The 19,468-nt window shown below is 34.4% G+C and overlaps 1 protein-coding gene across 2 annotated transcripts in view; it reads left to right on the top strand.

The window, feature by feature from the left end:
• LOC129221355 (Ig-like and fibronectin type-III domain-containing protein 1) overlaps window positions 1-19,468 on the top strand; it is a 159,725-nt gene that overhangs the window by 134,475 nt on the left and 5,782 nt on the right. For both annotated transcript variants that reach the window (XR_008580499.1, XM_054855826.1), the window contains exons 25-26: window positions 10,899-11,028; window positions 17,725-17,766. Coding sequence is in view for 1 of the 2 variants with exons in the window: in XM_054855826.1 (XP_054711801.1) it covers window positions 10,899-11,028; window positions 17,725-17,766 (172 nt within the window). In the remaining variant the exon portion in view is untranslated. The remainder of the gene's footprint in view (window positions 1-10,898; window positions 11,029-17,724; window positions 17,767-19,468) is intronic.

Consider the following 19,468-nt stretch of genomic DNA (forward strand, 5'->3'; position numbering starts at 1 on the left):
AAGACCAAATGTAAAAATTTTACTCATTTCAAAGGGGGATAACTCGCGTAGGGGATGGAAACACAAAATGAAATACGGCAAAAATTAATCACTGGAACCATGCTAAAAAGAATATGTAACTGTTGCTGTGTGTTTGTGCGCCCTTTATAGATTTCTTTCTGTTTTATGGGTTAATCCATACAGGATCGACGGATGGTTGCGCTCGACCATTTTTAATTTTTTGAAATTAATTGAAATTTTTTGAAATTTAATTTTTTGAGGGGCTATACCTCAAAAATCGGAAAAATGACAAAAAATGACATTTTTAGACCCCTGTAAACCAAAAGGAGATGGAATTAAAAATAAAATTTCTTGGCCAATTGAATATTCTATTCAAGTACTATACATGTTATACATATTGTTTTTTGTATTTGGTTTGTAAAAAAAAGATACAGGTCTTTGAAATTGAGCAATTTGGAATATTCCATTCAAGTACTATACATGTTATATATATTGTTTTTTTGTATTTGATTTGTAAAAATGATACAGGTCTTTGAAATTGAGCAATTTTGCTAGTCAATTCACACACTAAAAGAGAAATTAAAAGTGTGAAAACTTCATTGCACCTTCTTAAATTACATATATTGTGCCCTACATAATACATTATACTGAAAAAACATATTGTAATTTTCAAAATAATTATTTTAATTTTATAACTTAGAAATATTTGAACATGAATGAGTAGTTTACACTGTATGAAACCTGTATGGATTGACTTTTATGTGAAATTACAAGAATTCAAAACACTAGATAAAAGACTCAATGATGCAAAAGCAAGTATATCTAACATTTATTTCGATTTTTAAAAAATGTACATTTTAGCAAATACTTCATAAACATGCTTTTGAGAAAATGAAACACGAAAGAAATGGTTAGTTTTGCTAAACTTACAATAAAAAGAACTAACTAATGAAATTTTGCCTAAGTTCAAGTTACTCTAGTAACAAAAATACGCTGATACCAATGATTAAAATTTAATAGCATCTAAAAGACACTTCAATATATTACATAAAAAAACTTGAGTGAATTTAGAGCATTCCCTCATCTTCAAAAAAACATCTGAAATAAAGGAAAAACTGAAATTTTCGAATTTTTAAAGTACGATTTCGTCATCAAGAAATTCATAAACAATAACTAAATTAGAGCAGATAGTTAGTTACAGATAGTTTTTCAATCTGAATCATTTTTACTCTTATATTTTCATTAAAAGAGCTAGAAGAGTGATTTGAAATCTGAAGTAAATTGGCAAAATTTCAATATTTGTTAATATCTCAGATTCAAAAAAAGATCCGAATAAATTTTACTTTGCTTTTTCTCAATAGAGTGTTGTTTATAGAATGCGGAAATATTTATTTTTTAAGTGTACGTTTATAACTTATGGAGTTATTGAGTCACAAACTGGCAGCAATGAACTCTGAAAATTTAGGCTTAGCATAAGCATCAACTTCTAATGTCAATAACAAAGCAACAAACAATTTTTAAACTTCCATACTTTGCATTCCCTCATAGATATGCATGGTTTACCTAAATAAAAATTTTCATTGAAATCTGTGACATGTCAGCCACAGCTGATTTGCTCATTTCGCATGGAATGACCCTTACTTATTTATTTTTCGAAACGTTTTTTGAATCTCTGTGCTATATATAGATGGTTTCTCCGTGCTTCTGAAACATATAATTTCACACACATTTCAGTCTACCTTTACAGATTTTGTTAAAGGAGACATCAGTGGCGTATCCAAGGTGTGATTTGATGATATATCACACGAAACACAGGAATTTCCATTTTGCACCTTAGAACGCAACTAAAACTTACCATATTCCTCCCCTATTCTGCCCCCCCCCCCCAAACTCAATTATACCCCTCCAAATTTTTTTGCTGGCTACGCCACTACTAAATACCCTACAAGAGAGAACTCATCAGTCATGATATTTTTTAAGTAATACCCTAGCACACAAAGCAATCATCAAAAGAAAAAAAAAAGCCTGCAATAAGAAATGTGTGAAATTGTAATAATTAAAAAAAATAAAAAGTGGTAATATTTCAAAGAAAAGACTTTTTTTTAAAGAAGTCAAAATAAAAATGAAAAACATATTTAAATACATTTAGAACCAGGAATAAGTTCGATATCATTTAAGGAATAATCATTCATAATTATCGTATCTACCATATCTAAGGATTAAGGTAAGGCACTCAACCGACACTGTTTTATTTAAAGACCACGCTCATTGAGACTTACTATCTACCAATCACAAAATGAATAAAAGTATCGCTAAGTCACTGCAAAAGGAAATCAATAAGCAAGCTTGATTGCTGAAGACGAATGAATAAACAAATAAATAAAACCGTCGGAGTTGCGCTCCTAATTGTACATTTACATTTAAATAATAAACGTAACACTATGAATTCTTATGTATTAATGTTAGTGAAATATGTTTTAAACAACCAACGCACGTTTTATTTGACTTTAATGCACAATCATTAATAAAACGGCTAATGAGGAGGCCTGAATGCTGCTGGACGGGCAGGTTGTTTTTTCCGCATTGATATTGCGCTCGCAAAAAAATTACTTTTACAGAATTCCTCAAATCTCTTCTAAAAATTTACTTGACAAGGGATTGGCGAAAACGTAGGTCAAATTGGCAAATTGGCGATATTCGACAACAAAGTGCTATCATTTATCATGCAATATAACAGGAATCTTTTTTTTTAAGTTACTTTTTATTTGAAAATAAAAATATTTTGTTAGCGCGAGTTCCTAAAAAACGACTCTTAAAAAAGGTGTAAAAAAATATAAAAAAAACTTCTTCCATGTAAAAATGACGACAAAAGAGTCGCATTGTTTTTAACCCCCGGCACACAAAGGAAGGGGGTTATAAGTCTGACGTGTCTGTGTATCTGTGGCACTCGAGCGCATAAACGGATCGACCGATTTTGGAAAAAAAAAAAAAAAAAAGAAACGTTCGAAAAGAAAGTTGATCGGGAGTGCTCTTAGCTAGGTTGCATCTTTGAATGACATTAATTAACTAAGATATTAATTAAAAACCTCCAAAAAGGTTTTTCGCGATTTTTGCTGTGAAAACATAGTTAGAAATATTAAAATTTAATACCAAAATAAAAATAATTTTTTTCCGCGTCTGATAGAATGTTTAGAACTTCCATGTTTCATAGAATTCGAATTATAACGTTCTTTTAAAGCAGATTTTAATAACGGCTAAGCCTTTATTCACGCGATTGATAACCGAATTCACTGTTGGCCGACAAAAAAATAAAACGCATAGACTAATAAAAAGAGCAGACCGAGCTATGGCAACCCTTTTGCTGCTCACAAACCAAACCATGTGACTGGTGTGTATCGTAACAACGGCGGGCGTTGATCGTAGCAGACGACGTCTTCCATATAGGGTAAAGGCACCAATTGCCGACACCACCCCAATTACTGACACATGCTCATTCAATCTTGAAAAACAATCGGTTCAGGTCACCTAGGAATTCAAAATCGGCGTCAAATCAATGCTACAGTAAAATGCTACCGATTCCGGCCAAAATCTAGTCAGTATTCATGATAAAGTGTTCAGAAATCACGTTTTATCAGCAGTTTAACTCAAGCTGACTGATCGTTAGCGGTTTTGCTAAGAAAGTGAGTCGCTATTTAATAAATTATATTTCATGCTTGTCTCCATATTCGAATTATTTCTTAACACTCCAACACTGATGTTAGCTAGGTAGTAAGCATTCACAAATCCTGTTAAAATTACTGATAAAAACAACATTTTTTGTAGTGTTAGGATTTGAGTTACGAGAAACATACCTTTACCCAATGGGGTTGTTTCCTTCAGTCAAAAGTAGTACTTTTAGTCCCTGAAATTGATAGAATAAGCAAAAAAAAAATAATAATAATAATAATAATAATAACATGGACTCAGAATTTTTTTTCATTTTCCTAACAGTTATTTTTTAATTAATTTTTTTAACTTTCCGAATTTTCAAACAAGGCGTGGTCTTGATGATGTCACAAATGATGCTCTTTGGCGCATCTTTGTGTACCGCGTTTCCACGTTATGATAATCAAGTAGCGAATTAAAATTGCGCTCTATGCTTGCTATCAACCATATCGTTGCCAATACACGTGAGTAAAGATGCGAATAAAATATTTTGCTCTGTTAATGGCAACACAGAATGGCATTTCATCATTTGTGATGTCATCGGCAAGAAATGTAAACAATGAAAGCGCACCGATTTAAGTAATTTTTTAAAAATATTAAACTTAAACAAGTTATTGAAAAACTAGTTAGATCCTATGTTTTTAAGCATGTTCTTTTAGTAAAAAATACTTTTAAAATTTTGGAAACGACCCCATTACAGACACTTGTGTTAGTAATTGGGGATTTCGGAAAAATTTAGTTCCAAAGCCCAATTAACTGGGGTTTTTAAGTAGAAAATCAAGGTGCTAACCGCCTTTTGAAAAAAGCAAAGGATCCATTTCCTAACAGGGAGTGTCAGTAACTAGTTGTGGGAGTGTTAGTAATTCAGATGTACACACACCAGATACTAACAGTGAGCAAATCCAATCATTGACACCCCTCTACCAGGTCAGAATCTGCTCGTACTTACCCTCCTATTCTTAATGTCTATCATTAGGAACGGTCTCGAATTTGTGCATTTTCTGTTCAGAGAAGTTCAAATGGCTCCCTTTAAGAGGACCCCCAAGAAAAAGAAGAATCGCGTGCTTCAGAAGGGAAGCAGGAAACATTGCAGTGAGGATACTAGTAGCCATTGCTGACGTTAGAAAGGACTTCCAGTGGCGATTGCAGCTCGGAATCACAGGGAACCTCGTATCACTCTTCAGTGTAAGGTAACTGGGAAATATTCTGTTTCTGGTAAACCTGGTCCTGCTAATATTCTGAACCGTGAAGAATAAGTTCGCGTTCAATGGATCATTGAGATGTTCAAAGCAAGGTTAACTGTCACTGGCGAGCAACTAAAAGGCAGTGTTCAACATCTACTCTGGAAGGAACAAAAAAGACAGTCACCATTCAAAGACAATCAGCCTGGGAAAAAGGGGATTCAATGTTTCATGAAGTGACAACCGTCTATCAAAGATCGAGCAGAATTTAGCTGAGAACAGTCAACAGATCTTCAGTCACAAAAGAAGTCATAGTCGGTGGGTTCCAATGTATTGAAAAATATTTACGTGTTAAATAATTGTTTAATATGTTAGAAAATCTACAAAGGGTGTTCAATGGGGATGAGATAGCATTTTTTCTCTATCCTGAAGAGAAAACAGTGTTGGTTCCCATAGGAGCAAAAAATGTTTAACTGTTAACAACGACGGAAAAGAATATCTCACTGTTTTGATAACTGCCAATGCACTTGGTGATATAGCTCCTCCAATGGTGGTATTTAAGTGCCCGACGTCATTGCGGAAAGCGTTCCTGATGAATGGGGCATGGGGAAATCTGAAAACAGGTGGATGACTGCACTGTAAAAAAAATCCGGAAACGTTTCTGAGTATATCGTGTAGCTGTGGTTCATGAAAGTTTCAAAAACGTTTCTGAGTATTTCGGAATCCTCTTTCTGTAATGTCCAGAAACGTGTCTGAGTATTTCGGAATCATCTTTCTGTAATTTTCAGAAACATTTCTGAGTATTTCGGAATCCTCTTTCCATAATTTCCAGAAATATTTTTGAGTATTCTGTGCAGCTGTGGTTCATGAAAGTTTCGAAAACGTTTCCGAGTATTTCGGAATTCTCCAAACAATTTTCAAAAACGTTTCCGAGAATTTCGGAATTCTTTTTCCGTGATTTTTTCTAAAAAATAATTCTTTACTATAGTATTGCATGCCATATCAGTTTCAATTCTTTCATATCTAAGAGCAATGAAACAAGCAATTTTAGAATCATTCGTGGATTTTTTTTTTTTCTGAATTTCTAATGAAAAATAGCATGGTTAACAGCATAACATATGCACAGTTATAAATTTGTGAAAATTTATGAAATAATATAGTAGTTTCATTCATAATCACAAAATCGTCGGGGGAGGGAAGGGGATTTCTTTCTCAAAAGTGGGATTGTTTGTTAAACAATCTTAAACTTCAGTTTTTTTCTCAATATTTTCAAGACAAAACTATCAAAATATTGTATTTTTAATGCAGAATTTAAAAACATATCTTGTATCAAACTTGATAGCTTTTATCTTCGGATAAAATTTGACAGGACTTGCTTACCCTTCGCGTTCCGGAATTCGTTCACCTCAAGTCAATTTCGCTGACGAACAAAGTGTACCGAAAAGTACCAACAGAGAAATTGATGAATTTAAATATGACACCAAGTCCCCCTGCTGGAACCATTCGGATTGATTCTTCTGTTCTTGCCCTTTTCCAGCTCATCACAAATATGAATACTTATTCAAAATAGGTTACTGATTTTATTTTTGCAGTGTGCGCAAAATGCAATATATATTTTATTTATTAAAACATCGAACTCTATTACATGATTATTCCATTTCATATATACGAGAATCCCCCCCCCCACCATAAGAGTGATGGTGCACACATAAAATGCTATAAAGCGCCCCCCCCTTAAAAAAGCAACCCCCTGAAAATGTCAATGGCACAGTCTGCGTGGTGAACGCCCCTCGTCTTCTCCCCATATGTACATTGTATATTAATAACATAGTTTTTTAAAAATGTTCACTTTTAAAACAATGACATGAAATGATATTACTTTTTATTTTGGCATGTAAATGCAACTGTTCCATTTTTGCCACTGACTCATTCCTCCTGACTGTCCTGCATTAAACTAGTATGCATGCAGTAGGTACTGTCCTGAGGAAGACAAATTATAGGGACTTGTTTCTTAATTTAGCCGAGGTAAAAAACCCCTACTTTTAATTTTAGGTTTAAGCTCTTGTTTATTGCATCTAGTTTAGCATATGGTGCGTTTGGCCCAATGTAATGCATATATTAGAGCTTAAACACTCTCTATTTAGTAAGTAGTTTAATATCTTTTGGTCTTTTGACCATATTTATCGAATCTTCCACGGCTGATGAGCTCCGAATTCAACCTTTCAACTTTATTCTAATAATTGCTACTTTTAATTTTCTTTTTCTCATTGCTATTCATTGCTTGCGTATTTCATATATATACAAAAATATATTATTCAGAAATAATTCTTGTTTGTTATATTTGCTGCTTCTTTCCCTTAAGGGCAGGTACATTGCAACTAAAATAAATCGTACTAATGAAGCTCTGCTGAGATAAATAATATTTCATGTATAATATAAATTATAAATCAAAGTATCATATACATTTTAAATCAAAATATCATATAAATTATAAGTCAAATACTTTAATATGGGGTAAAAATACAAAATTATTTATTTTATTAAGTCTTTTTTTTTTTTTTTTTTTTTTTTTGCTTTTGGTAAAATTGAGGCTTGTAAAACGAAAAAAAATGAAGACACTTTTAAATACATATATAAATCTATTTGTTAAAGAAATTAATACACATTTAACTAATTTAAAGCGTTTCGCTAATGCAAATATTTAAAGAGATATCGTCATTTAGATAATACTGAAGCACTATGTTCCTAATTACAAGAGATAGTTTTTTTTTTACTTCATACAATCTAGCTACACTGTTTACAAGAGAATAAAAACATGCAACCTTAAAGACGAACTATCAAACCTGACAATTTGCATAATATAACATTTAATTCATAATGCTTGATACATAAATGTTCAGCCAAATATTTACTGAGATTGACACATGAAAAACAAAGTACACAATAACACTTATTTAAAGTTTTTTATAATCTTCAATTCATAAATTTTACAGAATAAAACTAGACACACTTGCACTTTAAATATGTGTTCTATGTAATGTAAAATATTTTCAAATTGCAATAGTTCACAATGAAAAAATGATACTGAGGAAAATAGTTTTTTTTTAAACGAGATTTATATGAACTAAATCACTTTAAAGTAATAGAGTTGCAAAGCGACTTACCTATTCGTCGGTGGTGGTCTTTTGCAGGCTTTGGTCACCAAAAAGGTGATTTTTACGACAGAATAAAATTCTGCCTACAAAAATTACCCATTTGGTAGGAAGAAGAAAAGTATCCAAGAAAAAAGTAAATTACCTACATAAGTTATGCTAAAAATAATGGAGGCAAGGCACTTAGTATGCAGTCCTCGACATAAATACAGTTGTAGTCAGTTGTGACTCTTGAATAGAATAGAATAGAATAAGTTATGCTACGCAACGAATTTACATGGCGTCCTCTCGGCAGTTATTTGGTTTTTAATTTCAGTTTGTATTCCTTCCGCGAGCATGCGTTGAGAAGTTGCACTTCGTACTTAAAAATAAGTGACATAGCTTCAAATTCAATCTCATGACGATACATTAGCAAGAATATAAGACTTTAAAATTATCTTCAGTGAATTCATGCGAGGAACAAAACTTCTGCTAATGGCATTGATGAGTGTTACTTCGCACATGAGTCAGCACTTCCTATTATTTTTCTAGAGAGAAGAACAACTTATTGCTTTAGATCAGAAAAATGCATTTGACGGGAGGATTTTGTTTATTCCAAAGAATTTTTCTCTGAAAAAAAAATACCGATTTTTTTTTTCTTGCGCAATAAGATTCTTTGTTTTCATTGCGTGCTTTCACGAGTTTCAGTTTGGATTTGGTGCTGGACTATAAAATTGCCGTGTGAGCTGCGCAGGCGTCGACTCTTACTTTTTTGTTAAACGGGAAAGGTATTTGATAAGAGCAGAAAACTGCTGAGGGCGTACGAATCTGTTTATTACGGAAAGCTTTTTTGTATATTCAGAGAGTTTTCCGAGATTTTTTACAGTGTGGGGCCACATTTTTTGAAAATATCGCAAAAATATTTGAACCTTGGCTTGAAGAAAATGAGATTCCACGCCCAGTATTTATTTTTTTTTTTTTTTTCATGGATGGCCACTCATCGCGCCTAAAAGTCAATTTGAACGACTTTTGTGCGAAGGAAAATATAATTATGAGTGCTTGCCCCCGAATAAGACCCACTCCAAGCCGGCGATGGACGTCCCCGTGTTTAGGCCCTTAAAAGAAATCTGGAAGACGACAATGCATCATTGGTGAGTGGAGCACATGAACATGATGCTGAAAAGAATACATTTGCCCCTTATTGGATGAGGTCATAGGAGGGATCTCACCAGCAATAGTGAAAAGTGGTTTCAGAAAATGCGGACTTGTACCCTGGGACATAACAGTCACAGTGGAAGTTCTATGAAGAAACGGTTACCTCGAATCCTACTGGTTCAAAACCTCATTCCAAAGGCTTTCAGCAAGCGTTGTTGGTCCTGGAGCGATTCATCGGTGAAGATACCATAAAGATATTTAAAGAATCACCACGAGGTACTGGTCATATTGAGGATTCATCTCTCCTAATAACTTTGAAAAGAACGCGAAGGTGTTGCCTCATGAACCTTGCTAGGGAAGAGATATTGGATACATTTCAAGGAGAACTCATTGACGATGCACTCAGAGATGGGATGAGTAATGCAAACGATATCTTTCCAATCAACATTCACTACTGGCAGATGAAAATGCCATTGATCTCGTTCCCTCCGAATTCCTCAAAGACTTTGTGAACTTTCGCACCCCCCCCCCCCTCCCATCTCCAGCACCTCTAAAAAAACAGACTTGGATGATCCATCCAGTTTAAGCCGCATCAGTTGATAACTGTAGAAGCTATTGTTTATAATGACTTCAATACACCAGTTAAATCTAACAATTTTACAAAGCATGTTGTAGAAACCACCGTTCAAACTCATGCAATTACGCCAATAAAACGTAAAAAGTTACAAGTACCGAGTCTTTTCAAACGTGCTCTCAGAAAGAGAAAAGAAGAAAGCAATGACTCAAGCAAAAAAGAAAATATCAGTGGAAAAAAAATCCATGACTCAACTATAGTACTGTTAGACTCAAACACAGCAGGATATTTAATGAGTGTTTAAAATTTGTATTTGTAAAATCTGGTTAAATTGAAGAGTTCCTACCTTGTACTGTAACATAAAACATTGTTAGGAATCAGCAGGTACCTACATATGGCTTGCTTTGTGATTTCAACTATCCCCCAATTTTTTTCCCCAAGATTTTGACCGCCGAGCAAAAGGAAACACGTGTGCAAATGAGTCGTGAAGTGCTAGAATCCCAGACATGTCTGTCCCAGACTTCTTTTTGTTTCAGCTCATAAAAAGAAACCTGAAGGGGAAGCGTTTCCAGTCGATATCGGACATTCAAAAAAATGTAACCAACAATCTAAATGCCATCCCGTAAGTTGCGTTTAAAAAATGCTTTGAACAGTGGAAGGACAGCTGCCGCTGGTGTATTGAAGCCCAAGTGATGTATTTCAAAGAATATTAAGTGCATTTGTCAAAAAGCTCAGTAAAATTGATGTTCTAGTAAAAGTTCGGTTACTTTTCAATCTCACCCTGTATATTAAAACTTAACTGTACCGTGAAAAGTTTTTAGAGAACTAGCAACATTTCAGTTTAGTACTCGCATTTAGAAAATTTAAATAAGGGAAAATTTTTCAATTATTAGACATTTTTACTTGAAAAAGATTTAAGGATAACACTCCTCGGTACTAATGAAAGAGTAGAATTTCCGTGGTTTGTGGGCTTATTGCTTGGAGTGATTGCTTTGTCACATTTTACAAAAATTTTATCATTCTTTGTTTCTTCATTTGTTTTGGTTTGTTTGTTTGTTTTTAACTTTATTTGGATTATTTTGATTTTTCTTTTCATTCTTTTTATTTAACCATAACTATTATTATTAATATTATTATTTCTTTCCCAATCAGAATAACACAAAGCAACGTTCGATTTCATTGCATGGATTGGAACCTGGAACAACATATGAAGTTGTTGTGAAAGCCGGTAATCATTATGGAATCAGTCTTCATTCTGAACCTCTACAATTTACTGTAACAGGTACGTTATTTTTCTCTTCCACCATATATATTGTTAAGCAAAGGAAACAAATAAAACTGTCCCTTTTTTGTACGTTTTAAGCTTACTTTTTGTTTTTCGCTGAAACCTTCAAAATCAAAAACATCGTCAAATATGCATTTCTGATTAATTTTTTTGATTTATTTACTTTCACAGTACAACCTTGCTTATCCGGCCTAGCGGAGATTAGAGACAGTCCAAAAAAAAAAAAAAAAAATCCGAATAATCCGAGTAGCATGGGTAATAAGCAAAACACATTCTCAAATAAACAGACTTTTTTTTCATTGCAGCAAAAAAAAAATCTTTGTAACAAAATTGCATTGTATACAGGGTGTCCTGAAAAACACCGATTGTTTTGAGAAATTTATAACAGGAAAACGGTAAATTTTTTCCCCCCTGAGTTCCAAATTTTACTTGAAAATTTTTACAATAGATGGCGCTGTAGATAGTAAGGCCGTAAATATAAATATATATATATATATATATATATATATATATATATATATATATATATATATATATATATATATATATAGAAAATTACACCATAATTCCAAACAATCGTTGGCTCTAATCCCATGTCGCAATCGGAGGAAAAATCGGTGAATTTCAATTCTTCTTTTTTGACTTACAGGCTTACTATCCATGTATTGAAACATTTTTGAACTAAAATCTGGAACTCTGAGGGTAAAAAATTAGGGCCCACCACATGAATTTTCTGCGAGAATTTCTTTTTATCATAAACCGTTCTCCTATTATAAATTTTTGAAAACAGTCAGTCTATTTCAGGACACCCTGTAGTTTTTCGCAAACTTTATCATTCATAGTTCAGCTGCAGTGGTGTCGGACTGACGCACAGTGGGGCAAAAACGCCAAAAAGCGCTTTTAAATGGGTTTTTTTTCCCTACGTTAAACCAATCAGAACTGGTATTTTAGAGCCCTTCGTCCACTACAAAGCTGAAGGAAGCCTTTAGAAAGTTGAAGAACCATGAGTGCTGAAATTTACAAAAGTTGCTTTTATAAAAAATTGCTTTAATTTCTCCCGTGTGCAATGATAGTAATAGGACGAAAAAAAATGAGTAATTGATTTCTCAAACCGAAAATCGGTTTTGATCAGCACCAAAAACTTTGGAGTTCAAGGTTATTTTTTCAAAACGCTCTACAAAAACAATTTCCTCTTAGAAATTAATATTAATTAGTCATAAATGGTCTGTAGAAAGACCCTGAAAAAGAATTAGCTGCGTAAACCTGCGAACTTTGAACCTTGAGCCCAAACAAATCGAAAAAACTCCATAATAACATGCCTGTGTAAACAAACAAGCGAGAGAGGTTTAAAAACATTTTTAAGCGCTTTTTGGCGTTTTCTCCCCACTGTGTGACGCTACTACGTGTACTACGCCATGTTGTTTGTTAGACTATTAATATATAATTATTGTACGATCTATGCAGGAGTTGTACATTGATTCAAAATAAAAGCAACTATTTGGCGCATTTATAGTTTCGTTCTTGAATTGAAAGTTATAATTTAAATGAATATATTTTTTAACTCTGGAATTCTGATCCGGATAAACCGAAGATCCGGAAAGACAGGGTCCGGATAAACGATGTTGTACTGTATTACCAAATGCACTTTAAAAATATGAAAATAAAACCACTCGAGTAATTTAATAGTTCTGCTTCAGGTCAGAAAATCTTTTGAAGTTTACCAAGTTTATTTTTCTTTCAATAATAGCGTAAGTTCATAGATTTTATTATTTTTTTCTTTTTTTACTGTCATGTACCAATTGCATAACTGCCAACCTCTGAAAGCTAAAAATTAGGAAGAGTTTGCGTGGATAAATTTAATGACAAATATTTGAGTTTAAAACGAAATTCTCATATGTAATAGTCAAAACACTGATCGAGTAACGCTCAGACATCATAAACAATTCAAATTATCTTCTGGTTTGAAATTGTAAAATTAGATTCCCAAAGAAAAAAAAAGAAAATTTATCTCTCTTAGTAAAATATCGTCTGATTCGTAATCAGTTATTTGTAACGCGTAACTTCAAAATCGTTAATTGTAAAAAAAAAAGATTGCATTTTGTTCTACAAGTATATTAATAAATTTCCCAGAGACCCACTCCAAACCGGTTAATTCAAGAAAATAGGCAGGTACGGAGGTCTCTGAGATACTAATGCTAATCATAGTTATTTGATGAAAAATGAATAAAAGATTTTTTTTTATACATTAAAATAATAGGTTTAGTATACACTGGTGTGCAAAAATTAAGGACGAGACGGTTTTTTCAATATAACTTTATACAAAAGCTTTCCAAATCAACACATTTAATACCGTAAGATCCCCAATACGTAAGGACATGTGTAGTGTAAGCAACACTTACTAAAAGAGAAATCAGAGGGATAAAAAGAAGCTTTATTGAAAGAGTAGCATGGAGCGCAATGCGACTGAAGGCCGAAACATCCCTGTGATGGGTGTCCAGCAAGAAACATCCGGTCTTTAGTAGGGGATATGATCTCCCCCGACTGTTAGGCAAGTTTCACAGCGTCTGCCCATGCATGAGAATGAGGGTGTCAATGAGTTGTTGAGGCATTGCTGCCCATTTGTCTTGCAGCGCCAATCGAAGCTCCCAAATCGTTACTGGTGGTAAGGTACGAGCTGCCAAGCGTCTGCCCAGAAAATCCCATACATGCTCGATGGGATTGAGATCCGGAGATCGTGCCGGCCAATCCATACGTTCAATATCCTCACTCTCTAAGAGCTGTTCGGCAGCTACTGTGCGATGACATGGTGCATTGTCGTCCATGAGAAGGAACTGCGGACCCATAGCGCCTCTAAAAAGACGCACATATGGAAGAAGAATCTCGTTACAATAACGGGTCCCGTTGACTGACTGAACCTGCGTCAAAGATGTGAAGGTCTGTGCGACTACCAAGCATGATGCCTCCCCAAACGAGAACACCGCGACCTCCATACCTGTCCCTTTCATTGATGTTCGAGGGATGATTGCGGCTTCCCCGCTCTCTCCAGATGAGTATGCGATGAGAATCGCTACTCAGACTGAATCTGCTCTCATCTGTAACGAGTACTCGTCCCCATTCATTGTCTCTCCAATTTCGGTGTTCCCGGCACCACAGAGAACGCCTTCTCCGATGAGCAGGCGTTTGAGGTACACACCGAATAGGGCGTCGTGCAAACAGACCACCACCGTGCAGTCTTCTGGCCACGGTAAAATGCGATATCGGTCGTCCAGTCGCATGTGTCGTATGTCTAGCGATTTCTCCCGCTGTCTGCCGCCTGTTTCTTCTGGCCTGTAAGACAATATACCGGTCATCTGCGGGTGTGGTTCCTTGTGGACGACCACTACTGAACCCCCGGATAGCTGTTCCTGTAGTTTGAAATTGTCTCCAAAGTCGCGAAACGATGCTGTGAGCAATTCCGAACTCTGCAGCCACACTTGTCCCACTGCGGCCTTCCTCCAAGTTCCCAATGATTCGACCTCGGGTAAAAGCATCCAGATGTCGTCTAACAGATTGATTATTCGCCATTTCTCGCTGAGGCAGCAACTCGTTGTGATTTTAACTGCTATACGGCGTGCAATCTCTTTGCCAGAAATACTGATTTTACACCGACAACATGCTTTATACTACTCAGACACTCCCCCATTACGTCTGCCTGCATATCTGCGCATGTGCTACCGTACATCACCTTACTTAATCTCCTGATTGGTCTTTCTGTCCGCTCTGCCTCTTCGCTCAGCTGATATGTTAATTTTTCGACTTCGTCCTTAATTTTTGCACACCAGTGTGTGTGTGTGTATATATATATATATATATATATTAAATATTGTCTGAGCTTTCTTGCCAGTTTCATTAGCTTTTGTGAAACACGAAAGGTTGACAAAATTCTTTTTCGTTGATGTACGTTCCTTCTAAAATTACTTTTAGTCTGCGGTTTTAAATATTTTTCTGAAATTTTTAGAATGTAATTAATTAATAGATGCCACTCAAAGTGGAAAAATCGCGCCTGTTGCTGGTAAGAACTAAATTTATCTTTGCTGATCGTAAATATACAGGGCTAGCATAAAAAAATACCCCAGTTTTAAAATTTTATATTTCATAAACTATTACACTTAGCACTATAAATGATACATAAAATTTCGCTGTAGTTTCGAATCTAAGCTTTATATCCAAAATTAAATTATACCACGGGACAGCTAAAGGATCAAAGAATTCATTACGATAAACGAGAATAGTGATGCATCGAGCGTGGAGGAGGAAGCGCCGCCATTCTATCGTCAGCTATCATCAAAATCTATCGATTATATATGCAACATTTGTTTAGAAAGTGAATATAATAAGGTGCTTGAATAAAAAAATGTTATCAAAAATATATAATGTCGACCTATACGCGTCGAAAAGACAAAACCAAATATAGAGATCGTATACGGTTGGAAAGGGCTTCTCAAGAATAATCCAATGGTAATACTAACAACCCGTACCCGTTACATAAATGTATTCACGTACAACACACGGCCGTGTCCATGACACAGCCACACCCCATATCCCCCCCCCCCCGGATTCTTTAAGTTTTTGCAAGCTTTTTACCACTTTGCGTTAAGAAAAGAAGTTTCTCATACCACCGACATGGCTCTGAAAAATCATCCTACTTTATTCTATAGTTGTGTACTTGAAATTTGTATCTAAAAAATATATCTTTTCTCCTTTGGCGAGTTCTATGGATGCGTTCACCCAGGTCCAGGTCCCCTCCCAAAGGGATAAAATTGATTTAACTGTCCCATTAAATATTCTTAAATTTATTTTTAAATAGCAAAAATCAAATTCCTTCAACTATTATTTTAAAAACTCATAGCACATAAATAAAATCATTTTGTTTCGCATGGAGTAACATGGGATTCAGAGATCAATATAAAAGAATATATTAAACTGACTTAATTCCCTGAAAGGTACATAATATAGCAACTTGGCCTTTAATTCTTTGTTAAAATCGGTAATCAACATTATTGGAGCTAAAAAAAATTTTTAACTTTCTTACGAAAAATTGTACGAGGAGGCGCTTTTTACTTTTACTCTCTGGTGTCCCTTCCAAAAACTATTTCTGTATCCACCCCTGTCTGCATTCAGCCTTTTCAAAAGTTAAAAATTACAACATGTAGGGGAGACTGGGGCAAGATGACGAGCCGGGCAAGATGACGAATATCTTAATTTTTCCGTTTTCCAGAAGGTAACAGCATCAACTGGATATCGCTCGCTCTCCTATCCGCTGTTCGCTCAGAAATAGTATAGAGACGTTGAAATCGCCATATTTGTGTTGGTTCTGAAGTTCTGAATGTTTATAGTTGCTACGATATAACTTTTGTGCATATGTAAATAAGCTCTGCTATAGATACAGATAAGATTTCTCGTGTTTTTTTAGTATTTATGAGTAACTTAGTTTAAATACTACCTATTACCATGGATAAATGTCAATTAATCGCCACCCTTTATGGCAATGGAGACGAATCCGTTCAAACAGGCAGTGTGGTTCACGATGACGGGCCGAAACGCGGGGCAAGATGACGAGCTCGTTGGTGATGAAACTGAGAATAATAGTGCTAATACTCAGTCCTTGATAGATAACCAACATATAAATCCTCCAGACGAAGCAGAACTTACGGCAATTGCTGATTCCGATACACCAAAGAAGCCTGTTAGTGTTTCTGATTTCAATGCATTTCCTAAAGCAACACAATAAGAGAAAAAAAAGAAAAGGCAGAAAACTGAGCTCAAAAACATTCTTACAAGCACACCCATCAGAGAAATGTCAGAACAAGGAGCAAAACGGAAGGAAAAAATAGATTATTTAAAACAAAAAAAAAAAAAAAAAACCAGGGAAAATAATCACGTGACGCTAAAAAGGGAGTAAAAACAACACGAACTAAGTTCCTGTACTTCCAAGTCTATACAATTTGTGCCAAGCAATCCAGTTGTATCAACTTCAAAGGATGGTGTTATAATATGCCCTGCTTGGCCAGAGGAATATTGTGACCATCCAACAGATGAATGGATTCAGTGCTGTAAAAGTCAAGAGTGGTGGCATGAATGTTCTAATTATGAAAATGGCATTTTTATTTGTGCCCATTGTTAGCTGCACAACTTACTACTTTAACATTACGCTGCAATCTATTAAATTGCTTAATTTAATACTTTGTAAGATGTAAAAACACAGTTATCAATTGTTAAACTAGATAACATGTTCTAATCATAAACTATCTCCAACCTTTTTCAATGTTGTCATCTTGCCCCAACGTCAAAATCATCTTGCCTCAGTACTGGGGCAAGATAACGATTTGTTAAGGTTATGAAAAACTAAAAATTTATATTATTTTATTTTTATCTTAAAAACTAAATGGTAATATATTTAATGCTACAAAGGACTACTGTAACAGCTCATGTGAAATTAATTTTACTATCCTTAAAAATAAATTAATAAACAACGAAAATTGTTAACATAGTTATCTTGCCCCGGTCTCCCCTACTTAGAATTATATCAGCATTTCTTCAGTCAGTTCATAGTTTATTAGCTCATAGTGTTAATCATTTGAAAGTAAAATGTGATATTTAATCATTATTAGTACTTAAAAAATCGTTACTATAGTTCGGATTTTTCCTTTTCAGATATAGATGGAATGAACAACTACATCGCAGAATCAGCAAGCTGTAAGTATTTTTTAGTCCAATTCTATATATCAAGGTCAAAAAAATAATGGAACACCGATCGCAATTTAAATGTTAATAAAATGAAATGTAACGGAATGTTTCAGTAGCAACTTCATAATTACCATGAAACAAGAACTAAGAAAATATGAATTAAAAAGTGACGAAATTTCATATGTTTTCATTGTTTATTTTTTTTCCATAACAAAGTTTTTCCATGATGTTCTCGAATTGCTTAATAATAATGAAAATCATTGAATGCCAAAATTTTGGAGCCTCTATTCTACAGAATGAAAAAAAGTTCATCATAATCAAGCAGTTTTCGTTCATGACAGGAGTTACTTAAAATGTATAAAGCTTGTACAAACTTCGAAGTCTTTAATTCTTTTGCAAAATTAAGAAGAAAATACTATTATTTTGTTGTTGCATAAACCGCACTCGGGTACAAAAGCTATAGTAGACAATGCTACTCAATTTAAAGCAGAAATGTGAGGATTCCGTTTCCAGAGCACCGCTAACGTGGAGGTCGGATTTAGCTCAGACAGCATACGATAAATGGAAGCACCATCTATCAACATGGCGATAATTTTGATCCAAACCAGAAGCCAAACAAGACCCAGATCAGTACCCCTCCCCCCCCAGAGGCAGATTTGGAATGCGAAGTTAAAGGATTTTGTAACAATAACATAATTAATATCTAAAATTCTAGAAGTCTATTTTAAAAATATTTATTTATTTATTTTAAAGACGATTAAAAAATAAATAAATAAAAAAAAATGTATTTGAACCAAAAAAAAATCACAATCCCTGTTTGTAATAATAGACAATCAGACACAATATGAGTTAGTTTGCTCATCTATAACAAGGGAAGCATACAGGGTCCGATCAAGTCAAACTGGTGCCCAGGTCCTGAGTAGATTTTGGTGCCGCCCCCCCCCCCCATGAGAAAATCCGCACAATTTTAAAATCAATGTTTCATACTAGAAACCTAATATACTAGAAACTACATTTTAAAGGAACATCACTACATTTGAAACGGAACCTGGGATTTGAATACCAAACACTTGATAGTCACCATACTAATCACAGTTAAAATTGCCTTACCTTAAAAAAAAAAAAAAGTTAAAAAAACAATTTAAAACTGCAAAAAAAAAAAAAAAATCTTACTAATTCTGCCATCAAGTTTTAAAAAGGCTTCTGTCTGGATTTAACAGAGGCAAATGTGTCGATCAAATAATCGAAATCTATGTTTGATGTCACAGAATTTTCAATGGTCAATAAGGAAAACGCCTGTAAATTATCCTGAGAAACGCATCTTCTCAAATGATTTTTTATTCTTTTCAAAAATAAAAAGGAACGTTCACTCTGGAACAGCTGCTGATAGGCAAGGTAAGAAGAAGCTGCAGGGCTGAATCCACATTCGGAAATGTATGTGTAATGTTTAGTGATCTTATCCATTTTAAACATTCTCCAGGAACATTCAACATTCCCAAAAGGGTTACCTTTTGCAAAAATTTGAAAGTGTGTTAATTCTTCTGGAAAATGATCATCTATGTCATCCGAGTAATTATTTCGAAATTCCAGAGCTAAGGGACAACGACTTCTTTTTACCCGAAATGTTTTTAACTTTATGAGGTTTTGAGCTGATTTTTAAAAACTTTTGAGTTTCCTCTCCCTTAAAGTTGAGAAAAAGTGAAATAAGCTT

The sequence above is a fragment of the Uloborus diversus genome, chromosome 4 (genome assembly GCF_026930045.1).
Source record: "Uloborus diversus isolate 005 chromosome 4, Udiv.v.3.1, whole genome shotgun sequence".
NCBI lineage: Eukaryota > Metazoa > Arthropoda > Arachnida > Araneae > Uloboridae > Uloborus > Uloborus diversus.